At 30.3% G+C, this 27,573-nt stretch overlaps 1 protein-coding gene and 2 long non-coding RNA genes across 5 annotated transcripts in view; 2 read left to right on the forward strand and 1 right to left on the reverse strand.

Annotated features, from left to right (window-relative positions):
• Positions 1-27,573, reverse strand: part of LOC122523476 — a 66,003-nt gene that overhangs the window by 9,102 nt on the left and 29,328 nt on the right. For 2 of the 3 annotated variants that reach the window (XM_043645243.1, XM_043645242.1), the window contains exons 3-10: positions 17,841-18,097; positions 15,989-16,381; positions 14,530-14,783; positions 13,609-13,720; positions 4,767-4,921; positions 4,262-4,312; positions 3,198-3,469; positions 1,232-1,393 (exon numbers count right to left, since the gene is read on the reverse strand). In XM_043645243.1, coding sequence (XP_043501178.1) covers positions 1,232-1,393; positions 3,198-3,469; positions 4,262-4,312; positions 4,767-4,921; positions 13,609-13,720; positions 14,530-14,783; positions 15,989-16,381; positions 17,841-18,097 — 1,656 coding nt within the window. The remainder of the gene's footprint in view (positions 1-1,231; positions 1,394-3,197; positions 3,470-4,261; positions 4,313-4,766; positions 4,922-13,608; positions 13,721-14,529; positions 14,784-15,988; positions 16,382-17,840; positions 18,098-27,573) is intronic. The other variant, XM_043645244.1, reaches the window with a different exon arrangement.
• On the forward strand, positions 7,792-11,426 carry LOC122523480. The gene is made up of 3 exons (XR_006305306.1): positions 7,792-7,824; positions 8,515-8,732; positions 11,277-11,426. It is a non-coding gene; the product is annotated as an uncharacterized LOC122523480 (long non-coding RNA).
• On the forward strand, positions 13,609-14,486 carry LOC122523479. The gene is made up of 2 exons (XR_006305305.1): positions 13,609-13,749; positions 14,316-14,486. It is a non-coding gene; the product is annotated as an uncharacterized LOC122523479 (long non-coding RNA).

Consider the following 27,573-nt stretch of genomic DNA (forward strand, 5'->3'; position numbering starts at 1 on the left):
AAATAATTATTCAGTTTTCCTAAAGAGATTCTATCCGATTTAAAAAAAGAAAAAGTAAAGAAAGTTAGCTTTTTTTAAAGAAACATTTTTTTTTTTCAAACCGACACGAATTTTTTCAGCTGAAATTCGATAACGATGAAAAAAAGAAGATATCACGTAACCCGTTAACGCGTACGAATATTGTTTTTTCCAATAAAAAGAAAGAAACCAAAGAGAGAGAAAAAAAAAAGAAAAAAATTATTTTCTCGTCTATAGATTAGATAAAGATAATATTATATATATATAATTATTATAATAGATAGATGATAATATCGTAGGAGAGAGATAATCTTCGAAATTTGAATAGAAAATGAAAAAAGATTCGAGCGTTTACGAAGAATGTGATAACTCGGAAGCTGATGATAATACAGAGAAAGATAATTTATGCTACGTTTCTCACACGATGCGTGATACCACGAACGTAAATTGCGTTTTACTGGATTATGATTAGACCTGAGCGAGCATGGAAATTACCAATGACGTCAAACACTTTCCCACCCAGTTGCAATCAATCGCGATAGAATCAAATCCGATTGATTATCATACGTAATTTTTAGCGATAAACGTGAAAAATCGTTGTCCATCACATCGGACGAGTGTATCTAATAAATGTTATTAAAAATTCATCGTTGAGATAAAATAACAATATTATATCCCAGAATTTTAAAATCTTCCATTTGTAACAGGATTTCACGTTTGTCATTGTATTGTACGGGTGAAAAAAAAAAAGAAAAAAATAATAACATATACGGTAGACGTGAACAATACCCAGCAAGTCAGCTATAGACGACTAACTTCGCGCTGTTAATTTCATATCGTTGTGCGCGCGCCATCGTAAGAATTCACTGCCATAATTGTTTTTTTTCAAAAACGCGCCAAAAGAATTATGACTTCAATAAAATTCAAATGCAGTTCACGTTCGTGGGTTATTGACGCTTCATGGGGGAGGAACTTGGCATTAAACAGGGAGGAAGTGAGTAAAGAGAAGAAAGAAACAAGAGTCATGTCCCGGTGTTAAAGAGAGAGACGAGCATATATTTTGTTTCTATAATTTTTGTTCTTATTCGTGATAAGAAGAAGAAATAGAAGAAGAAGAAGAAGAATAGAAGAAGAATAGAAGAAGAATAGAAGAAGAATAGAAGAAGAAGAAGAAGGGTATAGAAGATCGATAGGAATCGGTAGTGTGCCTTACCAGAGGTGGACGAGGAACAAGGGTGGGAGGAGGCCCTCGCTGAACCGGAAGGTGCTGCACCGGAAGGAGGATGATCTGCTGTAGGAGGCGTAGGCGGTGAGTTTGTCGAGTTTCCACGTATCTCGCCTGCCTGCTTCAGCACCTGGTATATGGTGTCCACGTCTGTGCCATACGGGGGGGACAAAGACACAAAAATGGAAATGCAAATGCAAATGCTAAAGACCCGACCCACTCTGTTACTCTATTATCTTTTTCTTTTTTCTATTTTTCTTTTTTTTCTTGCTTTTTTTTTTACTTTTAAAATTATATTTTCTCCTCTTTTTTTTTTTCATCATTTCGTTCAATTATTTCTTTTCATTGCTTTGTATTGTATGTGTGTGTCTGTGTGTGTGCTCGTTATATATTATTGTTATTATTATTATTATTACTTTCTGTTTGTTAATTTGGACTTATTGTCAGAAAATAAGCCCTCGTCGTCTCTTTCTTATTGTCTTGTTTATTGGTATTTTTCTCTTTCGATATATTGTTTTCCTATTAAAATATTTGAACTTATAGAAAACAAAAATAAAAACAGTTAATCGAGTTCGTCCCGTTCGTCAAACGCGAACGACGAGAATCAAATCGTATATCCACGTGGTTGATTGTGTAAGATAATGATTAGCGTGTGTGTGTGTGTATGTGTGTGTGTACGAGAAAGGGTGAGAAAAATAGATGATAAAATTATATGAGTGCGTGAAAATGAACGTGATATCAGAGATCTTAATGACGATTATGACGATGACGCAGCTGCATTTTGTGCAACCTCCTCTCCTGGTTGTTCGTTCACGTTTTTTTTTCTCCGTTCACACTCTATCGACCATATTATAACATGAAATGAAAGAACGCGAAAAAACGTAAGAGATAGAAAGAATGAAAGAAAAACAACGCAATCAAGAGTAGGGGCTTGGGGTGTGGTGAGGGTTAGGGGTGAGGGGGGTGGTATAAGCGATTAAACTTTGTGCAACCCATAGACGTAAATGTTATACACGTTGGTTCGTTCTCTCTCTCTCTTTTTTGTTTTCCTTCTTTTTTTTTTTCCTTTTTATTTGCTTTTCTATTCTTTTCCTTTCACCATTTTTTTCTCTCGGCCAATAGAAAGATCGATGGGTGGTAAAGCTCGTCGATGGAATCACAAATTCTATGCCTACGCGAATACGAATGGTATTCGTTGGAAAAATAGAACGTGTAAAAATAAAAAGTAAACATTCGCGTGTGTGTGTGGTGTGTGTGTGTGTGTGTGTGTGCGCGCACACATTTGTAGTAGTATATTTTCAAGAATTTTCATCGATCGTTCTAAACGAATGAGAAAAAAAGGAAGGAAAAAAAAGCAAATAATAGAATAATGAAATAAAATAAAATAAAATAAAAAAATATTGACGTAGTATAAAAAAAACTCGTAAGTATTATCTCGATTCGTGATTATTAAAAATTATTCGAGGCTTTTCTTTTTTGTCTGTGCCGTTTTTTCGTTCTCTCACGGGAAAGAAGAAAAGTGGTGTGTAGTAGGGGGAAGAAAAAAGAAAAAAAAAACAAAAGAGGAAACAAACAAACGAACAAAACTAACGTCGATCTTTCTCGATCTATTCTTCTAATCAAGAATGAAAAAAAATAACGAGAGATAGAGAGAATGAGTGTGAGTGTGATAGTGTGAGTAAGGGAAAAGGGGAAGAAAGAAGACAGATAGTAGAACTAGAAGAAGTAGAAGAAAAAGAAAATTAATCAAATTTTTTTAGAAACGAAAAGAGAAAGAATAAAAAAGCGAAAAAGAAAGAAAAAAAAGAAAGAAAGAAACAGAACAAAAGAAAAATGATCAAACCAATAAAATAAGAAAACAATATTATAAATCAAAAGTGCGTATAGATTGAAAGGGGGCTAGGGTGGGGGTGGGGGTGGGGAGGTGATGCGTTCGGTAATTTCTAATACTCACTGTGATCAGCTGGCGGTGTTTCATCAACGGGTGCTTGTTTTTTCTGACGACGTAACAATGGTATACCTCCGCTCTTTTTTGGCGCCAAACTTGGACACTTAATTGGTTGTATTTGATTGATGCAGTCCGAGTGTGCGTTGACCTTGCAGCCCCTGCATCTGAGACCTTGCCTACTGTGACCACGTAACACTTGGCCGCAAGCATCGCACGGTGTTATCTTTCGATAGGTGTATTCTCGCCACACGTGACCATCCTCTATGTCATTATTTTTTCTGCGAATTGTTAATAAATAACATTGTATAAATATAATATTTAAAAAAAAAATTAAAAAAAAATAAATTTACGAGATGACATCCAGTAGTAGTAGTAGTTGGGTCAATTATTCAAACCAATAAACCACTTGCATTGAAAAGACGTGTTACGCACGTCGTAATGTTTTTTTTTCTTTTTTTTATAAAAATCGTGGAGAACACGTATTGTAAGTGGTTGATTGCAGAAATAAAAATGACGTTCTAGATACGTCACCTTTTAGCAATGAAATTGTTTATTGAAGTACGGTTTCATATTGCTCGACATCTGGTGCACGATTTTTGACGTTTGCAATATATTTTCTCGTAAACCAATCAAATCGAATGATAAATTAATCTTTATATATATATATTATTTTAAAGGTATATTTGTAAAATGGAAAGCTACAATGATCGTGCAATATTTCACCTTCCAATGTTAATACAAAATTCACAAATATGATGTAAGGTATGTGCAATAAATAATTCGTGTCCTTACATATTTTAGATTGTTTTGAAAAATATCATATTGTATATGAGATTATTAATAAACAAAATTAGTATTCATATTCTACCGACAATTCTAATTTAAAATTGTGTGTTATGGTAGACAAATTTTGGCACGTTTATCTGCGAAATAGTTGCCAGAGCAAATGGTTAAATAATATTTGTAAATTCCTGTTGTCAGATATCTCTTACATTGATAATGAATGAGTTAATTTAATTACACATGTCTTTGAGATTTATTTAAGTATGTATATCTGTTAGGTATATTACCTTGATAAAGCAACTACGGTTGATACTGCATGGTACATCGCCTGTTTTCCTCTAAGTTAGTCAAATATAAAAGAAAAAATTCTACGGTTAGTTCTGTTCATTCGTTAAACATGCAAATTATTTTTTAAAAATCTAATTCATCGATATTCAACATTTCTCAACCTTTTTATCATGCATCTTCCCGTTTTTATTTTTCTAACTATACGGTGATTCAAATATTTATAATATATAAAATTAAATTCGAAACTATTTAAATCGTAATTACTGTGTAATATTATTTGAAAAATACGGAAATTATTTAAGAATTCATTATAAATCAATTGACAGTGTCTCCCCATTTGAACGAGTAAAATCGTAAATATCATTTAGTGACTCGATAAAAATATTGGAACCTATAGGTTGAGTAAAACTAATTTTTATAATAAAATTTAAATAGACAAAAAATAAATAAAACGAAGAAAAAAACAAGAAAAAAGACAGGCACGAATAATAAACACGGTCTCACTTGTCGGCAGGTGGTGAAGTTGTCGGTGAGCTCGTTTTCAAACTTTTAAACGCTTTCAACCATTTGTGCTTGGTACTCCCGGTCGAACCATTGGACATTTTCCTGCTGCTCATCCCATCGGGTTGACCAGCCTCTCCCCCACCGAAGAGTTCCTTCTGCAAATGAACGAACTCTAGAATTGAAAACTTAACGAACTGTAACTTCTACGTGTCAACTTTATCCTCTTATGCTTTACGAATATATGTTTTAGAAATAAAAGAAAAATTAAAAAAAAAAAAAAACAGAGAGAGGAAAAAAGATTCTCAAAAAAAGAAAAAAAGAAATCAAAGTAAGGAAACAATCGAATTACATATTTAATTTGTTGTTACGTGACACGCCTGAACGTACGTACGTACGTACGAACGAACAACAACAACAAAAACAATAAAACAACAAAAAATAAAAATAAAACTCGTTAATGTTAGACGCGTAATCATTAATACACTCAAATGAATTTCACCATACGTACTTTGACCGTACTACTGCTAATTCTTGGCTCGGTCCTTTTAACTGGCGGCTTTTTTCTCTCATAATTCCGTCTCCTTATCTTTCCTAGGATCATCTTCGCGACGTTTTATTGATAACAACGAAATCGAATAACCGACAAAACCGTCTCTCCTCGACTATTTTTTCTCAAATTTCTCTTCCCCTATTTATTATTATATATATATTACTTTCTTTATTTTTCTTATTAATTTATTTCTCACACCGAGGACAACTTATACGTATTGTCAGGGGCTGTACACTTCTCGTGCAACTGTTGTGTATCTTGTCGAACGAGTAAAATAGAAATCTGATATCGAAGCCAATGCAGTTTTAATGCTTTCCTAATGTGTTACGGTGACATTAATTGGATCGAGGCTGCGCCATTGCGGAATTCATCACAAATCTTTTTCCTATTCAAGTCCTGTTATACGATTTGATCAATTATTATAATCAATTTATCTATAATTATCCGAATATAAATAAGAAATGTGTTATTAATGAATCTTATTATCTCTTCTATTGTAAACAAGAAAGAAAGAAAAGAGTGAGAGAGAGAGAGAGAAGTAGAAGTAGAAAGAGAGAGAGAGAGAGAGAGAGATAGAAACAGATAGAAAGTATTGTTCTTCCCTTACGTTATATTATTAAACTCGTATCAATCAATGATTGGTGGTTATCTCGTTATAGAAAAAAAAAAAAATCGAAGGTCAAGAAAATGTAAAGAAGAAAAAGATCTATCCTTGAGATAATGAATCTCTGATTGGATATTAGCTGAAAAGGACGAGTTGGATACTCGTAAGCATCGGAAGACGACTTTTAACGTTGTCGTGCGTCGCCCGGTTTATCTATTTCTGTTCTCGGAGACTGACTCTATATGCAGCTGCGTGCATATGCGATGGATGGATGGGATGCATCGTCATTCCGTGTGTGCGGGTGATGGTATAGGTATATACACGTGTATATACGCTGGACTTCCCAGAAGAGTCCATTATTCCTGAAACGGCAGAAGTTGGAAGACGAGGCCACGGACCGCTGTACTTTACCGCGACTGCGTTCAATGAAACAGAGAGAGAGAAAGAGAGGGAGTAGGAGAGAGATAGAGAGAGAGCGAAAGAGAGAAAGATAGAGTAACTAAGAGAAAGAGAGAGAGAGAGAGACAGGCAGAATAAAATATTTTAATTAATGTATTTTACGAGAAAGATGGAATAACGAACGTTAAATGCATTTATAATAAATGTTATAATATTTGTATTGGATGATGGATATTCTATAATATATATATTAGTAAATAATGTTTATAATATGAATTTTATAAATTGAAATTATTCATTTTGTTCTTTTATTGAATTTTATTATAATTATTTATTCAAAATATATGGAGATCATTAGTTTCATGCGTAAAATATCTCGACGAAACGTAACACGTATGTCATAAGCATCGCGTAAGGTGTCAGCTGTCTCTTCTCTCTCCCCCCTCCCCCCTCCCCCCTCCCCACCCACCTACCCAACCACCGAACGATTCATTCAGAATCTACAACACTACTTTAATCCCAGATATGATGATATTCACTTTGTCAAAGTGTAATCTTTTTATATCACTCGAAACTCGTGTTAGAATAAAAATGAACAAACAAATAAATAAATAAATAAAAAAGTAAGTAAATGTGCGTGAGAGTATGGTGGATCTCGTTTAACATAGGAGAAGACACACTAATATGATGAACAGATGTTTTTATTGACGCAGCCTCCGTAATGCTAGAGATTAATGAAAGTAAGCGGAGAGGAGAGGGAGAGGGAGAGGGAGAGTGGTAGGGGAGGGGGAGGGGGATGAAAGAGAGATAGAGAAAGTAAAAGAAAGTACTTAGGGGTTTCTTTGATAAAACGAAACCATGTGACTAATAACAGATGAAATAAATCTGACGATAACGATGACGATGATGACGATGATGACGATGATGATGATGATGATGACGATGATGATGATGATGATAATAATGTGATAGATTTAATTTAGTGAAAATAAAATACTAACGACTCTCGTACGCAACGTAGTCCAGCCCATTTTGCACCTACGACGAATATCGACGTGAGCTTGGGAATCCTGCCTGCCTGGCTGTCCTGACCTAGGTAGCTAGACTCAGTGAGAGAGAGACCAGGGAATGGATTTTCAGGCGCTCATGCTCGACGATGACCCAGTTGTCAGAGCGCATGTCGTGCGATTGCGCGCCGTATTTATTCGTCGTTTATCCAACAGTTTTCTCTTTTTCTCCCCCTTCTCCCTTTCCCACCCTTTTCCACCCTCTCCCTCCCTTTTCTTTTGATCTTCGTTTCTTTCTCCTTACCCCCCTCCCCCACCCCTCTACCTTCACTCTCTCACCCTCTCTCTCTCTGTCTCTCTTTCTTTGTATCTCTGTTTCTCTTCCCTTCTCATTTTTCTCCATCATCCTCCTCCCCTCATACCCCCCCATCTTCCAAACCTGCTTTTATTATTTACAACCACTTTCGATCGTTCAAACATTTTTATTCAAAGCCACACGTAAGTAGTACTTGTACCTCTTCTTTTCATTAGTGACCTAACTCTCTTCTCACGTTTTAGTTGTCCCGTTTTTCGTGGACCAAATGAATAGACTTTATTCAAAAAAGGACAAAAAAAGAATGATATAACAGTGAAAGAAACATGGAATGTATATATATATATATGTTCGTATACACACAAATAGGCCAATTTGTTTAATATTTAAATAGGGTTGTTTATCTCGTCGTGACAACGGCGTGATCGTGCATACTGTATATTATAATATAATGTATAAACTGAAAATTTGAATTTAATGACGAGAGTCTAGTTTAATTTTTCCGTTATAATTAATATATTCATTGTTATTCACGTAATTATTTTCATCATATTATTTTGTTCGTTTTTTTGTTATATACTATTATATTATAATATTTGACAAGTCTATTTAGGATTCGAAGAATCGAGATAAATGTATTTATTATATCGTTTAATAAAATAATTGTTTATATAGTTTTTATAATTATGTAATATATTTAATAAAAAAATGGACAAAAAAAAAATCATCTTACCGATACCGATTCGTTCAAAATTATTATAGATTTTTCTGATATAACAAACGAGAGTAAACGTTTCGTTTAAATTTATTGTTTCTTACGCGTATTATTATTGTTATTATTATTATTATTATTATTATTATTATTGTCATCATAGGGAATATTCGTGGCATTGGAGCGTCCAATTATCAGGACAGTTTCCGATTGGACAGCTCGGTGTAACCGTGGTTACAAAATCATCCCTTGTTTCCAAATCGGACAGCTTCAATTTACTCAAGAATGGTCAATTTGTCAAATTCATTGTTCACGTTTGAGAGAACAACCGTTGAATAGATCAGACGTTCCTTTCGATCATCGAGAAATAATTAAATTGAGGTAAGTAATCGATCGGAAAATGTTATAAATAAACGTTCGATCGTTATATTATATATATATATATACATGTATCGAGAAAAAAGTTTCTTCATATTTTTTTTTTGCGTTTAATGATTCTAGTAACTATATATATATATATATATGTTATCGTGAAAGACCGAAATTGGAGAATGTCAAGATACACATGGTCACTTGTCAACACATACCAAATATTATTCGTCGATAAAACACCGAATATTTGGGTTTATTCTTATACATTAATATTTCAAACATAAATTAATCGTATATATACAAAATATGTATTTATCGTATTATCAAACGAATTTACAAGACAATCCTGTATGGTTTGTTCGTAATTAGACATGATATAACTCTGTATATCTTATGCTTGGGTTATTGCGTAAACGTTGCAATTATAATGGGGATGATAATTCAAGTGGAAAGCTCGTGTGAATAAGGTTTATGTATTTCCCTATATTTCCATCCTAATTTTGCATAATGTGTCTACCAGTGCGTCGCCGTGCATCGTAAGGGATTAATAAAGCATCAATATAATTGATTCATCGATTCGTTCTAATTTATTTCTTCTATTTCTTTTTTTTTCTTTCCGTTGCTTTACAGATATTCGGGACACGAGAAAAAAAAAAGAAGAAAAATCTTATTGATCACTTGTTTTTCTGTAATTAAATTATTTTCGATAAATAATATATTGTTAAATATCTAACCAAGAATAATTAATTAACTGGAAATAATAATAATATACATTATTGTATATTGTAAATAACTTTACAATATGAAACTAATACATTAGATTAGATAGAAATGAATCTTGGAGTTGAGGTTTAGAATCACACGCGTGTCACAAGTCAAATTCAGAACTTTGTCGAGGTCTCGAGAGGAATCGTGAGATCGTTTGGAATTAGGTCGGTCATTTGGCTACCAGATCAAACATAATATATCCGATTCCCTTTCGTGCTTTTGATATCGAATTAGATGTATTACGTATTGGCATGCATATATGTAATATGCATACATTATACGTGATATAACGTGTATATATATATATGAATACTATAAACCAACGTCTAGTTATAATAACTAACACTCTGAGTGATATTCATTTTAGATCATTTGATCCTAATTATGTAGAAACCTATCGATCCGCGAGATGACACGAAATTAGTTTCAATTTAGCACACAATTTAGGATTAAATAACTTTGTCATTTCTAATTTGCACACAAAAATTACCAACTCATGGAACCGAAGTTTTATTTTAGATTTTATATAAATTAAAAAAACATTATTAATGATAATGATGATGATGATGATAATGATAATGATTGTATTAGTACAATATATGAATAAATCGTGAAAAATATTTGGAAAAAGATGATATAAATAATAAAACTCTCGATAAATAAATATTGACTTCTTTTTATTCAAATGAAAATATTCAAATGAAATTTATTCAAGTTGAGTTTGTTGAGAGTTAGTAGCTTTCTGCATAATTTAGTTCATTTATATCTCTTGATCTCTCTCTCTCTCTCTCTTTCTCACCTATTCAAAATATCATGTTTCTAATTCAAAACTGAACGTAACAAGATAGTCAATAAAATCATATTATTATCTATGCACTTTATATAAATGACGATAAATAAATCACTTCATATCACGATTCGAAAAGAGCCACAGAAATCGCGTTTAAGAGAAATGAATTTCTACGAAAAAAAAAAAAAAACAAAAAAATACAACAAATTTGCAAAAACGTGATCAATCCAAATCGATGGCATTATTGTAAGCGTAAAATTTGAAATTGTCAGTAGTGAAACACGTAAAGCTCGACTAAGAAGCTTAATTATATATTCTCTTTTCATCATTTCACGTTGCAGAGCATTCGCACGTACACTCGAATTATATTTGAGCATAGTCAGCAGCCGTTGGTAATAAATTGTTTATCGTTTGTTCGAGAAAACAACGAACGATAACAGAGAACAAAAGTGCTTAGAGTGAAAATGTAAATGAAAATAAGAGTAAAAGAAAGCAAGAAAAAGAAAAATAAAAAGAAAAAGAAAGAAAGAGAGAATGAAAGTGGAGAGAGAGAGAGAGAGGAGAAGGGAAGGCTAATTTTAATCGGGCAACTTTCCTTTAGAAGAGACTTCGACCCCTTAAGTGGAGAGTGACAAATGCTCGGCATGCATTTTTCCCTCTTACCCTCTTACCCTCTTACCCTCTTTCTCCTTTTCCCACCCCACCCACCCCCAATCTTCCCTCCAGTGTCTCTTATTCTACTCCCACTCCCAGGTTTCCTTTTCCACCTTTTATTCCTCCACCGGTACACTCCTCCTCCCCCCTCCTTCCTTTCTTCTACTTTTCTCATTCTTCTTACTCGAATCAAATTGCATCTTCCCCTTTTTCTTTCCATCTTTCGTAATCATCATCCTCTTCCAACCTCCCCCACCCTCTCCCTCCACCCCCCATAGTAGTACTTGTATTTCTCCTCTTTCTCTCTTTAGTTTACTCGAGCATTTTCTCTCTTTCAAAAGTATCCTTCAATTTACCTCGCTCGGCAATAGAGACGGAACACGATGCGGCAAGTTAAGCGCCTTCGGCTTTTGTCGACCACTCACAGATATTACGATGGACGAGGTAGAAGAGCTTTTCGAGCTTTCCGAGAGAAAGACAACCCAGTGAAATAGAGAAAGAGAGAGAGGGAGAGAGAGAGAGAGAGAGAAAGTACACGTGAGTACAAGAGCACGTGCCTAGAAAACGTTAAGAACTTTCTTCCTTCGAGGTCATTCTCGAGAACAATTCTTCTATTTATCCATCTATAGCACCGATCTCTAATGCCATTAGGATGAACTTTTATTTCTTTTAAAGTGATGATTTCGATTTTTCCGGACACCCACTTAAGTACTACAGTTTTATGTTAGTCTTTGTTTAGTTGTTGTTGTTGTGTTGTGTATTGCGTTATTTTTATTTTTATTACTATTCTGTCAAATATTTTCCTTTCTTCCTTCTTTTTTCTCGTTAACTCTTTCGCAAATATTTTTAATTTATTATTTTTCTTAATTTAATATTAATTGTTTTTTTTTATTGATTTTAATATATAATTAATTTTAATATTAAATTAATAGTTAATTAATAATAATAATAATATTAATTTATTAATAATAATAATTAATAATAATAATAATAATTAATAGTAATTTTAATTAATATTACTTTTATAGATATTTTTATAATTTTTTATATATATATATATTTTTTAATATATATAGATATTATTAACTTTATAAATAGTAAATATAATATACTTTATAAATAAATTATTAAATATTTATAATTTTATTTTACTTTTCTCCTATTTTTCATTTTAACCGGTCGTAAGTCACCTTGATAGGTGACAGACAAAATAGTCGATTTTAATAAATATATATTAATATCATAATTTTTATTAATCGTTTAAGTATGTTAGTAATATTCCATCAAATAAATAATTGATAATGTGTTATTATTACAATATTGAACTTTTGGTTGTATATTTACCGAAATCAGATAAAATCACCTAGCGAGACTCACGTATAAAAATTTAAAGACCGATAAGGGTTAGAATTTTATCGCTGATAGTTTTTTCTTTTTCCTTTCTTATTTTTCGTCTCTAGCAGAATATACAGGGTGTCCTAGTTGAAATAAGGCCGACCAATTATTTTCTTTGCTTTGAATTATATGAAAAAAATATTTTGAAAAAATTCGTAAAAAAACAATTATATCTTTTAAGAAAAATTTTTTTTTTTATAATTATTACATCACTATTTTGAAACCAATCGAAGTATTTCTTAAATATTTGTCGTGTCATTAAAAAAAAGACAATATTCTTATGTATATATATATATATTTACATGCATACAGTTATGTGTACTTAATAATACGAATTCTTTGGTAAGAATCCTTCTGGTGAATTTTTTATCAGCGTGAAAGCTTTCGGACTATGCGACTTATGACTATATTTAGAAAAGTTCCATTTCAAAAGAACCATAAGAAGAACCTAGCTTTTGCTTTTCTAACTGTTCGCTATGAATATTCTACAAATGAAAATTAGAAATGTAAAACGTAAGGGGAGAAAGATAGAGAGAGAAAGTAAAGTAGAATTTTACAACAATAAAAATGGAATTTTATCACCAATAAAAAAAACAAATTCATCGTCTTGTATATATTATTGCGGACATTTGTTGTCTCGAAAGAAAATCTGTTTCTACATTTTTATTATTTGTTTTTATTTATTTTCTAGCGTTATAGAAAAAAAAAGTATAGATAGTAAACTATTTGAAAAGAAGAAAACAAGAGAATGAGAAAAAGTTTTTACGAATACGGAGACACATTTATTTATATCAGACGAATAAAATCTACGAATAAAGAATAAAAATACATTTTTTTTCTTGATCGTTTCTCTAGGTGATAAAATGTATCTGTATAACTGTGACACAATATAAATGATTTATGCGATTTTGTTGAAAATATGAATTTCATATGGGATTCATTGGCATCCACAGGAAAAAAAAAAAGATTCGCGGTAGTTGCACGTAACTGCATACGTTTCATATTAAAATTCGTACAATATAATACTTGCATACCTGTGGACCATCACGACAGACATCGAACGGAATATAAACGTCAATGGATATTATACACACACACACATATATATATATACAATGATACATACATATACATGTAAATACGAGTATGCATTTATATCCGAGTAAGTTGCATATTTCAACATTTGCAACGTACGTATAGTGAAAAATTCAACAAATATTTTATATTTAATATATTTATTACCTACATATATATATATAATAAGGTAATATACTATACCTGTGCTTGTACAGCAGCAAGATCCAATTTTGCAACACCTAACTCGAAACGTTTCATGGAAATGTTTTCTTGCAGTTCGGCTACCTTCGTATAAAGATTACCTTCGGCGCTTCTAATATAAAAAAAAAAATACATTTTCTGGTAAGTTACGATCACTTTTTTTTTTTTAAATACATTGTTTTCTTAATCTTTTATACGAATGATTAATATAATCTAACATAAGTATCATACACTGTTAGGAAATTTATATTTAATTCTACACTTTTTAAACAGTTATATATTTCGATATAATATATAAATCGTTTATTTATTTAATTATTCTTATTTCGAAATATTTAATAATTTTCGCGTTTGAAAATCAATGAATTCGTATGATTATTTTTTTTTTTAATTTTCTTTTTCGAACGAGAACATCTATTTTATATTTTTTTTAGATGAATTCATAAGGATATTGTATCGTAATGGTTTCGTTATTTTAATTAGATGAAAAAGAATTCATTCGCGTGCCTAATTGAAATTAGTCTAAATTTATTATTCTTTCTTTAAAAAAAAAAATAGACTCATACCATTTTCAAAGGAACCAGCAGTTCATGTATTTAAAAACGCATATCGAAATATAAAACCGTTGCCATTAGATTTTTCTGAAAAAATTGGCATGAACTTTTTCGGCAAGTTAATAATATAATGGATTTAAACAAATGTTTTAGGACTCGAACGTAAACCCAAACTAATATAAGAGAATTCATTTTCTCGTTGCTAAAAGGGGGAAAAGTTAAAGTAATCGTGAGAAAAGAGGAAAGTTCTTGTTGGGACTCGAAAAAGCAGAGAGCGGTTTCGTTCTAAACTCGTAAAAATTAATTACGACCAAAGAAGAAAAAGAAGAAAAAGAAGAAGAAGAAAAGAAGAAGAAGAAGAACTTACTTTCGTTGCATTCGAATCAAAGTGTCTAAGGCGTCTTGAATTCTTCCTTTTTTTTGAGTCAAACTTTCGTGTTCCCTTTTGAGTTCTTCCATAAGTGGCAAAGTACTGATACCGGTTGGTACCAATTCATCTCTAAGCTGAGGTATTTGTGCAGTTTTTTCGATGGGTACTTGCTCTGGTCTTGAAAGTGCAACGAACAAACGTCGTACCGGTTTACGGGGCGTTGCATTAGCCGACAAATTGCGTGCAAGGATCTGAGAAAATATAATAAAATATATATTATTAATATATAATATTATTAATTATAAATAAATAAAAAATTTTAAATTATTATTTTAATTAAAATTAAATATATTAAAATAATATAAATATTATAATTAATTATATTATTATTATATATATTTTATTATTATATATTTATTTATTATATATTATTATTATAATATATATTATTATATAATATATAATATTATATTCACAAATTAATTATTAAACCCAATTAGTTTAATCAAATTAAATAATAAGAAGATCAAAAGAAAAATAATAGAAAAAAAAAAGAAACTCGCGATCGTGATAGAAATTTCATCGTTATTTGAAATTATTTATTGAATTTGTACCTGTTTGATCTATGGAATAGAAAAAAAAGAAATAAAATATAATTAAATAATTAAGTTTGCCCACGTTACAACACTGACGATACTTCCTACCGTTTAATAGATAGTAACGTGTTTAGTTTGATGACCTTATAGGACATTATCGTCAGGGGTTGCGTGTACAAGTAGATAGTGAACAAACTTGATCAGGCACGATCTATTCTACATGTTACATGAACGATGCAATATCGTTGGCTAACAGTAGAATATGTTTGATCAATTTGACAGGCTACTACATACGTGTGTATACGTGTATATACGTGTGTATATGTGTGTACATGTGTGTGTACGTATAATATCTATGAATATAATACTAAGGAACAAGAGTAATACCGAAGACAGGATCGGAATATAATGAAACATTGTTTTTATGTGTTCTCCTATTCGTCAAAATGATTGATAAGAGTGTCAAGAATATATTGTGTATATCTATCAAAGAAAATTCATTATTTTTTTGAATCAATTTTTTCTTTTATCTTTTATATATTTTATCTTTATATAATTTTATATTATTTATCTTTATATAATTTTTTTTTAATAATTTATCTTTTATATATATAAAATAATATATAATTAATAATTTATTATATTATAATAATTAATATATAATTATTATATATTAATATATAATTATAATAATTAATATATAATTATTATAATATAATAAAATAATATATAATATAAAATATAATTATAATAATATATAATAATATATAATTGCATATATAATATTAAAATAATATATAAAATAATATGTAAAACATAAGCGTATATAATAATATAACTGAATGAAGATTAATGTGTACCTGCAAATCGTTAGTTGGCACAACGGTTTGAGCATCCTTGCTAACATTTTGATAACGTTTCGCTTGTTCAGTGGTACGTTCGTAAGCTGCCTCCGATATGCCAGCAACGCATTTGCAAACCAATCCGCAAAGTTCCTCATAGACCTCAGCTATTTCATCCAGTAAACCAGGCAAACAATTGGTTTGATAACATTCGCAGATTGCATTGGTAGCTCTCAATTGAAGAACATAAGCATTGTGAGCTTCGAGGTAAGCTCGCTTCAATTCTGTCTCGTTTCCACCTTCGTTCGTTAATAAAGACGCATAAGAACGTTTATAATCAGCTCTCGCACGTTGCAATTTCTCTTCGGATTTGGCTATTTCTTGTTCGTAACCTTCGCGATACGAGAACACCTAGAAAAAAAACAATCGAAATAATAAATTAATTATGATTTTCTTTTTTTTGTTTTTTTTTTTTTATTTCAATCCTCCTCAACAATATATTATTTAATTCGTGAATATAAGTAAGGATAGAATTAAAACAAAAAGAAGAAGATTAGTATGAAAGAAAAGATGAAAAAATCGTATGTAATCGTATTTTTATCGAATTTCGTTGTTTATTTTCTTTTCTTTTTTTTTAGAGTCGTCCAAAACTTAAAAGCAAAATTTATTTCTTAATATCTGTTGATTGAAAGGATATTTATAAGTGGGGCATGATATCGAACCTAAATGAATTTTCTTAATTAATTGGAAAGCTCGAACGCTTGTAGGTTCGTTAACTTGTTCTAATAATTAATGAAGTTTGGTGGAAGGCAAATGTGGAATATATCTATGTATATGTTTGAACGATGTTACAAATTCCTTGTCAATTTCTCTGTCCTGTCTAAAATTAGGCCTTGATCTTTTATGTTAATCGACGTGAACAAGGATTGTCGTCACATTTATTGTATGACGTTTCGACGCGGATTATACCAGACGAAATATTCGTTGTGGATTGTTTGCTAGTAATAAGAGGATTTTGTGTTGCAGCCAAGAATATTAACGTGTAGACAATGGCAAATAGAAAGAGAGAAAAAAAAAGAAAGATATATATATATATATAAGAAGTGATTTAGGCTTTTAACTTTTTCATTAACGACGAGCTTGGCAAGGAGTAATTTTTATCAACATGTAAACCTATTTATTTCTCTTTGAAAGATCCTCTTCTAGAACTGACGCGTAATTTTAGCCGCAGTAACGTTTCAATTAATTTTTTATCACGTTTCTTTCAAGCTTTTCTAAATATTTCTTTTCCACATTATTATTTTACTCATAACGAAATTTCATTTACATTTTTTAATGGAAAAGAAAAGAAAAAGGTACAATTTGTTTCCTTTATTCGGAAAATTCTTCAATTTCTCCACGTGGTCAAATAAAATTGAAGTATAATTTAAACAAACAAACAAAAATATAAATATACATATATATTATATTCAATTTATACCATACGTGTCAGTAATTGTAACAGTGGACACAAAATTGAAACAAATTGATTTATATTAACATTATTTATATTATATGTAATATAAATTATAAAATCGAATTTTGTGTGTGTGTGTGTTACTTGTTAGTTTACTGTTATAATTACCGGCACATAATTCCCATATTATATATAATATATTAATATTATAATATAATAAATATAATATTAATTTATATTTATTTATTTTATTTTTATTTATTTTATTTTTATTTATTATTATTATATTTATATTATTATTATTAATTTATATAATAAATATATTATATATAATAGGATATTTATATTAATCCTGTTACTTTTTTGTTTGTACAAAAAGTAAGAGAAAAATGATAAATAAAATAAAAAACTCACCTTTCGCGATTGAAATTTTCTATGAAAGCTCGCTTCGATGGTCGGCCTTGATAATTGCTGTTGCAACAATGCGGCAAAATCAAGATGCGAAACAGCATCGGCCTCGACTTGTCTCAAAAGATTCTCCCAAACTCGTCGCATTCCGCTAGAATCGAGCCGTGGTTCGCCAGATCGGCTTCGAAAATCGTCAACCAATCTGCGAATGTTAGCCGAATGATTCTCCATCGCTTCTCCAAATTCTTGTGCGAATTCAGCGACTGCGAATAATACAACAAAGTGATATTTAATTATTTTTAAACGACAATACTTCTTTTTCTTTTTCTATTTTTTTTTAATTACATTTTCTCTTTAAATTACATTAAAAATATCAGGAAGTACATTTGCAATTTTCAACGATGTTTTAAACGCACGCATCGATTTTCTCTACACGTGTTAAGTCTCTGCGTGAATACGTGTTTTTTATGTTTTTTTGTTTAAAAGTCAACACGAATCATCGAGGAAGTAATTTCAAGATTATTGAAATTCAATTGTTCTCCCCTTTAAAATCAGAAAATATTTGATATTCAAATTCAATCGGAATTTACTTTATTTTCTCTTCCCTTCGTCGTTTTGATTACACACTCTATTTCTCTTTCTATCTTTCTCTCGCAACTTACGATGTCATAGGGTAACTGAATTTCGTGAGAGATTCAAAGAAATGTAGATCGCGATGTAGTTTACGTTGCCCGTCGTTCTATACATATTTTATCGAGGCCACGATATTCACTAGGATGATTTGAAACCGATCGAGAAAAGATATATACGTGTTGTAGAAATATACATATTTTAGTATAATATTAAATAATACATACATACATACATACATACATATAGAGAGAGAAAGAAAAAAAAAGATTTGTTCTCAAAGCAACCGCAAGTATATTGATTTTTTTCTAGACGAGAAAAAGAAACAATAAAAAAATTATTATATTATAAACACGCAACGGAATATTCCCGTTTCGTAATATATTTACATATTATTTTAATTACATAAAACAATAGAATACAAATATACGTGAATCATAGTAAAGAGACTTGTTGATCAAAATATATTTGAATCGAAGGTACGATTAGACTACACAAAATTCTCGTATATATTAGAAAGGTCACTTTTGTATTTTTAAGCGAGACGAATATAGCGAGACTCGCATTGCATTGCATTGCATTGCATCTCATCGCATCTCATCTCATCTCATCGCATCGCGTCGGTGTAAGTGTTATTCGCTTTAATAAACACTCTTGTGATATTATTCATTCCGAGTGTTACACCCGATATTTTCTTGCGACTCTACCAAAAGTCAACTTGGCCGATTTAACGAAATTAAGAGGGAACGAAATGACAAGGCCGATCTATGTATAAAATCTATGTGTTAAATAAACTTTAAGGATAGCGATAGAAAGAAAGAAAGAAAGAAAGAGAAAGAGAGAGAAGAAAGTAGGGATTATTGCACTTGAACAAATTTGATTTTTTATATAACATCAACGTATTTCACGCATATAAATATTTATGCATCAAATTCTATTCCATTCTCGTGAACACGTTCACGATCGTTCAAAACCATCGGCCTGTTGTTAGTTCATTGTGTGGGAGTGGGTATCTCTTCTACATGAGTGACGAGAAATCATTATTTCTGTTCGTAGGCACGTTTGGCTTTGATACGTGGGATTTACGCCACGTCTTCTACATTCTATTTATTTCTATGTATGTATACGTTTATATAGATGTATGTATGTATGTACGTATGGGAATAAGAGATGAGAGAAGTGACGAAGAACTTTGGCAGAAAGATTTCAAGGCTCACAATGTGTCTTCGTCCGCGAATACGTGACATGATTACTTTCGTTAACCGAACCACCATAAATTTTATAGAGAATTTCTTTTTAAACTTGTTACTGGCAAGGGGAAAATCCAGACACGTGTATCTCATTTCGTATGGATCGCGTGGGGAAAAAAATAAAGAATCCCCTTATTTGGTTCTATGGTTTCGTTTGACGTCGTAACGAAGTTTGAATGCCTGAAATCTTTAAGTAATCAAGAGAACGATCATGTCAGATTGTTCTCTTTTTTTTTTTTTTAAGAGAAAAATGTAAAATTGCATTGAGAAATGTTTCTCGAATTACATTTAACGATATTTTATAAATGTATAAGAAAATTGTTGTTATTCCTAGAAGAGGTCCCCGTGCGTCATTATTATATTTACGATATTGATTAAAACAACACGTACTTTCTTGGTTACTAGATATTTTAATACTTTATTTGTTATATAATATCAGGTAACCAAGAAAGTTCGTGCCGTTTCTAAGCTTACGAATCGTTTATCTTTATTGATTAAAACGGCACGAAACTTTTCTGTTTACTTAATAAAATTTCCAATACACGTTTATTCTTTCATATATATATTTTCTTAATTTAAAAAAAGCAACCGCGAAGAGTTTCCCTCAAATTCGCTCCAATAACGATTAAAAGTTGTTAACGTTGTAATAACATAAGTAATACGAACTATCGACAAATTTCATTTTCAACGTAATATTCTAATGAAGTATATAATTGCTTTAAAAATTAAAGGAAAGTTAAAGGTTCCATCTTGAATATTACACCATCTTTTCTCGAAAAATCTTTCACGTTTCGCTATTACTCTCAGCTACGATATTAAATAACACAAAGTGTAAATCGGTTGAGGAATAGACGCTTGTTTCGGAACTTGACATCGCAAACATTGGTAATTTGATATCGTAAATCGAGCTTTCAAAGCTCTTAAATTTTCATGTCATTTCATGTCATCGATTTTTCTTCACTTTGTAAGAGTGACATTTAAACAATATATATTGTTGAAATAAATACAAGCATATATATATATACATGGAAGTTTTAAAATTCATTATACCGAACTGAAAAATAATAATATTTGTTAGCATTCTCTCATTTATTTTTGTTTTCACGTTTATTGCTCGCTATGTGAAAGTTGATAAATTCAACTACCTATCCTAAATTCTAATCTCGTATATCCTATTCTCTAATGTCTCAGAAAATGAATTCCTGCATACGTAAAAGCTATTAGGTACTTCAATATCAACGGCATGACGTTCGTTTCGATATAATGATAATGGATAGCATCTTGGGATAGGCAAATGAGCTGTTACTCAGTGTCAATCTTGCAATGATTAGAAAATCTGATTAGACGTCTGATTAGGAAGTAAACGTTTACATATTCATTATCTTCCTTCACAAAGAAAGAAGGTTAATCTTGATAGGAAAAAATGTTGTCATATAACGAAAATTTCAATCCCAATATCAATATATTAGAAAATTTAATTATATATTTTTTATTAATTTATTAATATATTTAATATATTTTAATTATATTAAATATATTTAATTATATATTTTTTATTAATTTATTAATATATTTAATATCTTTTAATTATATTAAATATATTTTATTATATATTTATTTATATATTTATTATATTTTATTAACAATTTAATTATATATTATATAGCGATTTAATTATATATTTTATTATCAAGCACAATTAATTATGATTATTTTTTTTTAATGATATTAACTTTTATACGCGTATCAGAACGTAGGTTGTTATTACAATAAATTTATTTAATATATAGATCAATGTGTCATTGAATTATTATTATAATTATTAACTACTGAAACATCCACTAGAATTTGAAAAAGAAAAAAGAAAGAAATATTTAAAAAGAGAGAAAGAGAGAGAAAAAATGCAATAAATAGATAGATATAAGTATTACGTGTAGCACATGAGTGGGTATCATAACTTTTCTCTTGACTTCTATCTATCATACATATTATAATTTAATCCCAGTAAGCTTATTACCCATCGCAGCTTTACACACGAGTAATCTTCTTTCAAAGGAAAGCTTTGACCTCTTAACTAATGTACACGTGCATGTATATATATATTATACTTAAATATATATAAAGCAATAACATTTTCTTGCAAAACATCATATCTCACAGTGGGTGGTATTAAATGATAAAATATAAGGATACGATCGATTCTACGCATTTATCCATTGAAATTACTCGAATTAGCATCATTTTCAATATTGGAAAGCGAACAAATGTAAACGTGTACTATGTAAGTATGAACATATACGTATGTAATAATAATTACAATTTATCGACAAATATCCATTATTATACAACTAGATAATATATAAGAATGAAAAACAAAAGAGAGAGAGAGAAATCACAGTATGTTCATACTAATTACCATTAATATTTAAATCTTGGAATCACAATTTCTGTGTCTCTCTTATCGTATAAATGATTTAACTTTTATTAAAATTAAATGTGGAAACCGCCAAATTGTTGACATTTAAATTCATTGCTAATGATAACGAATTAAATCATTAATTCGATATTAATAATTAATTACAAATATAGCCCCGGAGCAATCGATATTAAAAAAAAATCAACACAATCATAAATAAACATAAAAAGTATATTATATTTTAATTAAAGAAATAATCAATAAAATTAATAATAATATTATTGAAATAGTAATATTAAGTATAATAATAAAGTGGTAGGCTTATGATGAATCATTTCAAGTTATCTATAAGAGTATAACATATAATTGATGATATTTGAATGTGAGCCAAAATTTAGTTAGATTTCCTAGCAGTGTTAGTATAGTATTTTACGAGCACTTCATCCTTTCAAAGCTTCTTCCTTGTTCAAGATAGAAACACGTAAAAGAGGATCGTATTGGATCCGTTAATTAACATCACTCAGATGATACCACGAAACGTTACTGCATGCAAGTTCATTCCCTTTTAATTCGAAGATAAGACGTGGATATATTTCGGTAATACGTTTTAGCTGAACATTCGCCAAAATCTATTGGTCGTTTCGAAATGAACCTAAGCGGCACGAGGGTGGTGGTGTGCTTACCTTACGGCGCATCATTTTAAAACCATCCGACAATTTCTATAATAATTCGCGAATGACGACGAGGGAGGACACAAATTTTCTTATTACTACTTACTTTCACAATTATGACGATACCTAAAATATAAATTTAGTTACCACGTTGTTATTCGTATACATCGTGTCATATCCCGTAGCCAATCTTCTTTTAACGCTTTCATGACGACAATGATAATTATAGAATGCAACAAACCCTGACGAAATTTTCATTAGTCAGAATGCACGCGTTTTCCAATGCAATGACGCGATACATAAAATCATATCTCTTATTATTTATGTTTAAATATATGTATATTAAAAGTTTAATCTTCAATCATGTTACCTTAAATAAAGTACAGTGATATGAAAAAAAAAAAGATAAATAATGAAAATTAAAAATATCAAACGATATTACAATTTTTACCAATTCTATACGAGTAGAATAATAATCATACATATCATTAATATGTATAACACATATTATTAGATATCTCGATATATATTTATATATATACGAAATCGAATTTTGTGAAAAAGGGACGCGACGAGATGAAAAGACACAAGAAAAGAAACCAAAAGGAGAATCGTAAATAATTCATAAACCTTCGAATAAAATCTCTGTGTGTATGTGTTGTGTATGTGTGTGCTGCGTATACATAGTACACGTGTAACTTACTTAGATATATCTTCAAGGTAGAGGAGAAAAAGTAGTAAGAAAGAAAGAAAGAAAAAAAGAGATAAGATGGCGGATGTTGGTAGGGAGACAGGATTTCCGTAAGATTTATCGACGACAAGAGCTTTCCAACCGGGCAACTTTGCTTTTCGATCAACGGTACAGCTTTAATGGATTCGGCCTTGGCAAAAAGCTCTACCAACGTTTTTCACGGGTCAAACGTTTATTTACATCCTGTATTATTATCAAGCTTAATCGGGTTCTCTTAATGCAACTTCTAAAGAGGGTCGACGAAACCGTACGGAGGCAAGGCATTCGCTATTAAACTTATGTGAAATTCAGACAGTTACCCTCAAGGTTGTTCCTTACGCTCCAATGTATACCTATTTACTATTTACTTGTACCTACTCCTTCTTATATATATATAAATCTCATTTTCTCATTTCCAATTATTAAATAGTTATCGTTTAATAACAACGATAGTGATATATTGTTCAAAATTAATTGTATAATTAATTTTTACTATTTTATTATATTACTTTTCGTTTTCCGCTCTATAAATCTCGTTAACGTATTTTTAATTGAAATTTCTAATTTTCTTTCGTTCGATCTCCAATTAAACAAAATTTCATTTTAATGAAAATTCACGAGAAATATAATGACAATCGGTAACTAGATATTATTTAATATATTTATTGTGTCACATTATAAAACATACAGTCACTCGTATACGTCCGATTGATATTGATTTTGGGCAATTTAATAATTTTACAATTCAATTTATATCTATATTTCAAAATTTAATTATCCGAAAGTATATTTCCGTGTATGAGAATTTTGAAATATAGTATCAGAAGGAAATAAATATTTATTGTGTTTCAAATTGAGACGAATATTTTTTTCCCGCGTGACTTGTGTATATTTAATGAAATTTAAATTAAAAAATTTATATTAAAATATTTACGTATAAAAATTATAAATAATATAATATCGCCCACACACATACACACACACACACATAAGGATTTCATTTCTTTTATCCTCACTTTTACTTATCTTTTTTATCCTTCTTTTTTATATCAACGTATTTTACCAGATATAAGTACCATAATATTTTAGTTGTGTCAGATGACATGTAAAAGAAAATACGAGAAAGATCGGTGATGTACGAAGATAGTAAAAAATGTATTTCTAAAATATCTTACGGCAGGGAACGAAAGTTTACGAAGCTAAAAGTTTCGATCCAATTTTTTTTCTCTTTCTCTCTCTCACTTTTTTTAAAGAAGAAACGTGGAATACATATACCAATATATATATATATATATATATATATAGATCCTTCGTCGATTCTCTCAACGATTGAGAAACGTCGTCGTTCAAGGAAAACACGTTGATAACGACCAGGTAATGTCGTAGAAGACGTAGAAAAATAAAAGGAAAAAGATGGTGGAAAAGAAAAAAAAAACAATAGAGTACTTGCTATCGTTATATGTATTACACGTATACGAATACACCCACGCGTTTTGCACGGATACACGTACATAACCATTATCCGTCTAAAATCAAGCGTAACTTACCAGGAATTGTGCTTCTTATCGATCAATCTTCAAATGTGTTGTCATTATGTTCCGTTTCTAATTGCTGTCGTTTTAACGAATGCACTAACACACACACACACACACACACTTATACGCTCTATACGTTGACATTTTTTATACAAGTTGGAAAGAAACGTATACGCTAAGTATTGATAAAATGACTGATTTACCTATACACCTACGTAACGAGATCGTAATGAGATCGTTGGGAAAGAAGAAGAAAAAAAAAAAAATAGAAAAGAAAAGAAAAAATTAAAAGAGAAAAATAAAATTTCTTTCTACAACAATAAGTATCGATCCAATTTAAATTATTATTTGCAAAGTTTCTCTTTCTCCACACTCGATCTAATTTCAAAGTAATATATTAATAATTAATAATACGATTGTTTTTCGAGTTGTTAATTAGAAACAAACTTAAAACTCGAAAATCTCAACTGACGTCGGTAGGTAATTTTACGAGGCTGCTATAATTTAACAAATAAATTCGATTCCAACGAATACAGGTATAAGTTACTTTATCGGATTATTCGCACAATAAACAAAAATTACATTTCATTTAAATAACGATCTCGCGAATACCGCGATATATTTTATAATATAGATTTATTATTATTATTATATATATAATAATAATAATAATAATAGAATTGGTGTATTGTTTGTTTTTCCAACACAATTCAAGGAATACAATATATTACAAATTCCAAAAGAACATAAAATATAAAAGTCAAATATATCTGTACTTCTAGAATTAAAATGAAAATAATTACGCAACCTTGTATAAATAATATAATTTTTATTTAATTTCTCTTGATATTTCTGTTTGTTTTTTTTATAATTATGTTTTTATAGAAAAATGAAAAAAAGAAAACAAAATCGTATTTATTATACATATATCCTCCTATATAAAAATATAATATATATTTTCTATATATATATATATATACGTATATTTGTACTTAGACAAATTATAAAAAAAATATTAAGAGAAGAGAGAAAGAAAATATTTATATAGAAGAAAAAGAAACCGGTCATAGCCTCGTTAAAAAGCTCGCGCTAGAAAGAAAATGAAACGAGCATGTTCGTGACCACGTGTAGGTGTAGATGTATATATATGTAATCCCTGCGGGACAAGGGGGTTGCTTTCTCGTTAAAAATTCAAGACGGAGGGTAGTGACGCCGTCGTCCATCGAATTTCCATAGACGTGTAAGCTAACGGTGGGATGCGTGTGCATTAGGGTAACCACAAACACACAACACACACACACATTCTCATTCACTCTCATTTATTTACTTAATTTTTATCATATATGTTAATTCATCGACACACAAACATATTAACATATATACAGAAATAAAATATATATATATATCCAACATATTGGATAAAACAAGAATTATATGTGGTTAAAAAGAGAAAAAGGAAAGGTAGATGAAGTTCGTATGATATGGGAAAGGTGTTTAGTCAGGGGTTGACCTGAATTCAGGTGGGGTGAATCAATACCCTGCCTGTTCACCTCGCAGTTACCGTGGCAACCAGACTCCTTCCTTTATTAAATATAACCTGCCGGTTGGTTTTCCGTCTGTAGAAACGTGTGTTTAGAGTCATCAAAATAAGAAATTAGTATAAAATGGACATGTTTTTAAGTAACTGAACGATATCCTTCTTATTTTTATTGTCTAGGTTAATATCAACCGTTTTACGTGTTAAACTCACTTTCTTTTAAGTATAGTTAACCAAGGAAGTGAAAACTGTTAGCAGGAGAATGGATGAATGGTTGGATAGAGGAAGAACCTTGGTAAAGAACTTGAAGGTATAGTACGATCTTCGTGCGTCTAATGGGCTTACGACCTTGAACTAAAGGATCTGCGGGAGTTCGACGAACCTACATCCTCGAGCAATGGCGGCCACCCATCGAACACACTAACAACACCCCTATATTCTTTCTTCGTACGTTTACCTCTAATGTTAGGGGTGAAATGTAACTGATATCATTCTCTCTCTCTCTCTCTTTCTCTCTCTCTCTCTTTCTCTTTCTTTCTCTATTTTATCTATTTATTTTTCTTTTTCTTTTCCCATTAGGATCGATCCAACGATACAATGAATTTTTCGTGTTAGGGTTGATTTTTACTCGAAACAGCTTTTCTCCAATTTTTCTTATTTTTTTCCATTAATATCTAATTTTATCCAATACTCTAATCGTAAATCCTATACAACGTAAATCAAAGACAAACAATGAAATTGTTTATATCGATATTAGAATAATGAATATATGAAAGAGTAATTATAGAATAAATTCGATTAAAAATTTGATAAAGAAAGATATAAAAAATAATCGAAAAAAAAAAACAACAAAAAATCGTCTAAGTTAGATTGATTTTTAAATATTATATCTTTTAAAGTTTGTTAACTGTTGCTCTGTGCAAAGATTTTAATCCGCAAAGTGTCGCCCTCTGCCGATCTTAAATGGAAC

The sequence above is a fragment of the Polistes fuscatus genome, unplaced genomic scaffold (assembly GCF_010416935.1).
Source record: "Polistes fuscatus isolate 324 unplaced genomic scaffold, CU_Pfus_HIC Scaffold6, whole genome shotgun sequence".
Lineage (NCBI taxonomy): Eukaryota > Metazoa > Arthropoda > Insecta > Hymenoptera > Vespidae > Polistes > Polistes fuscatus.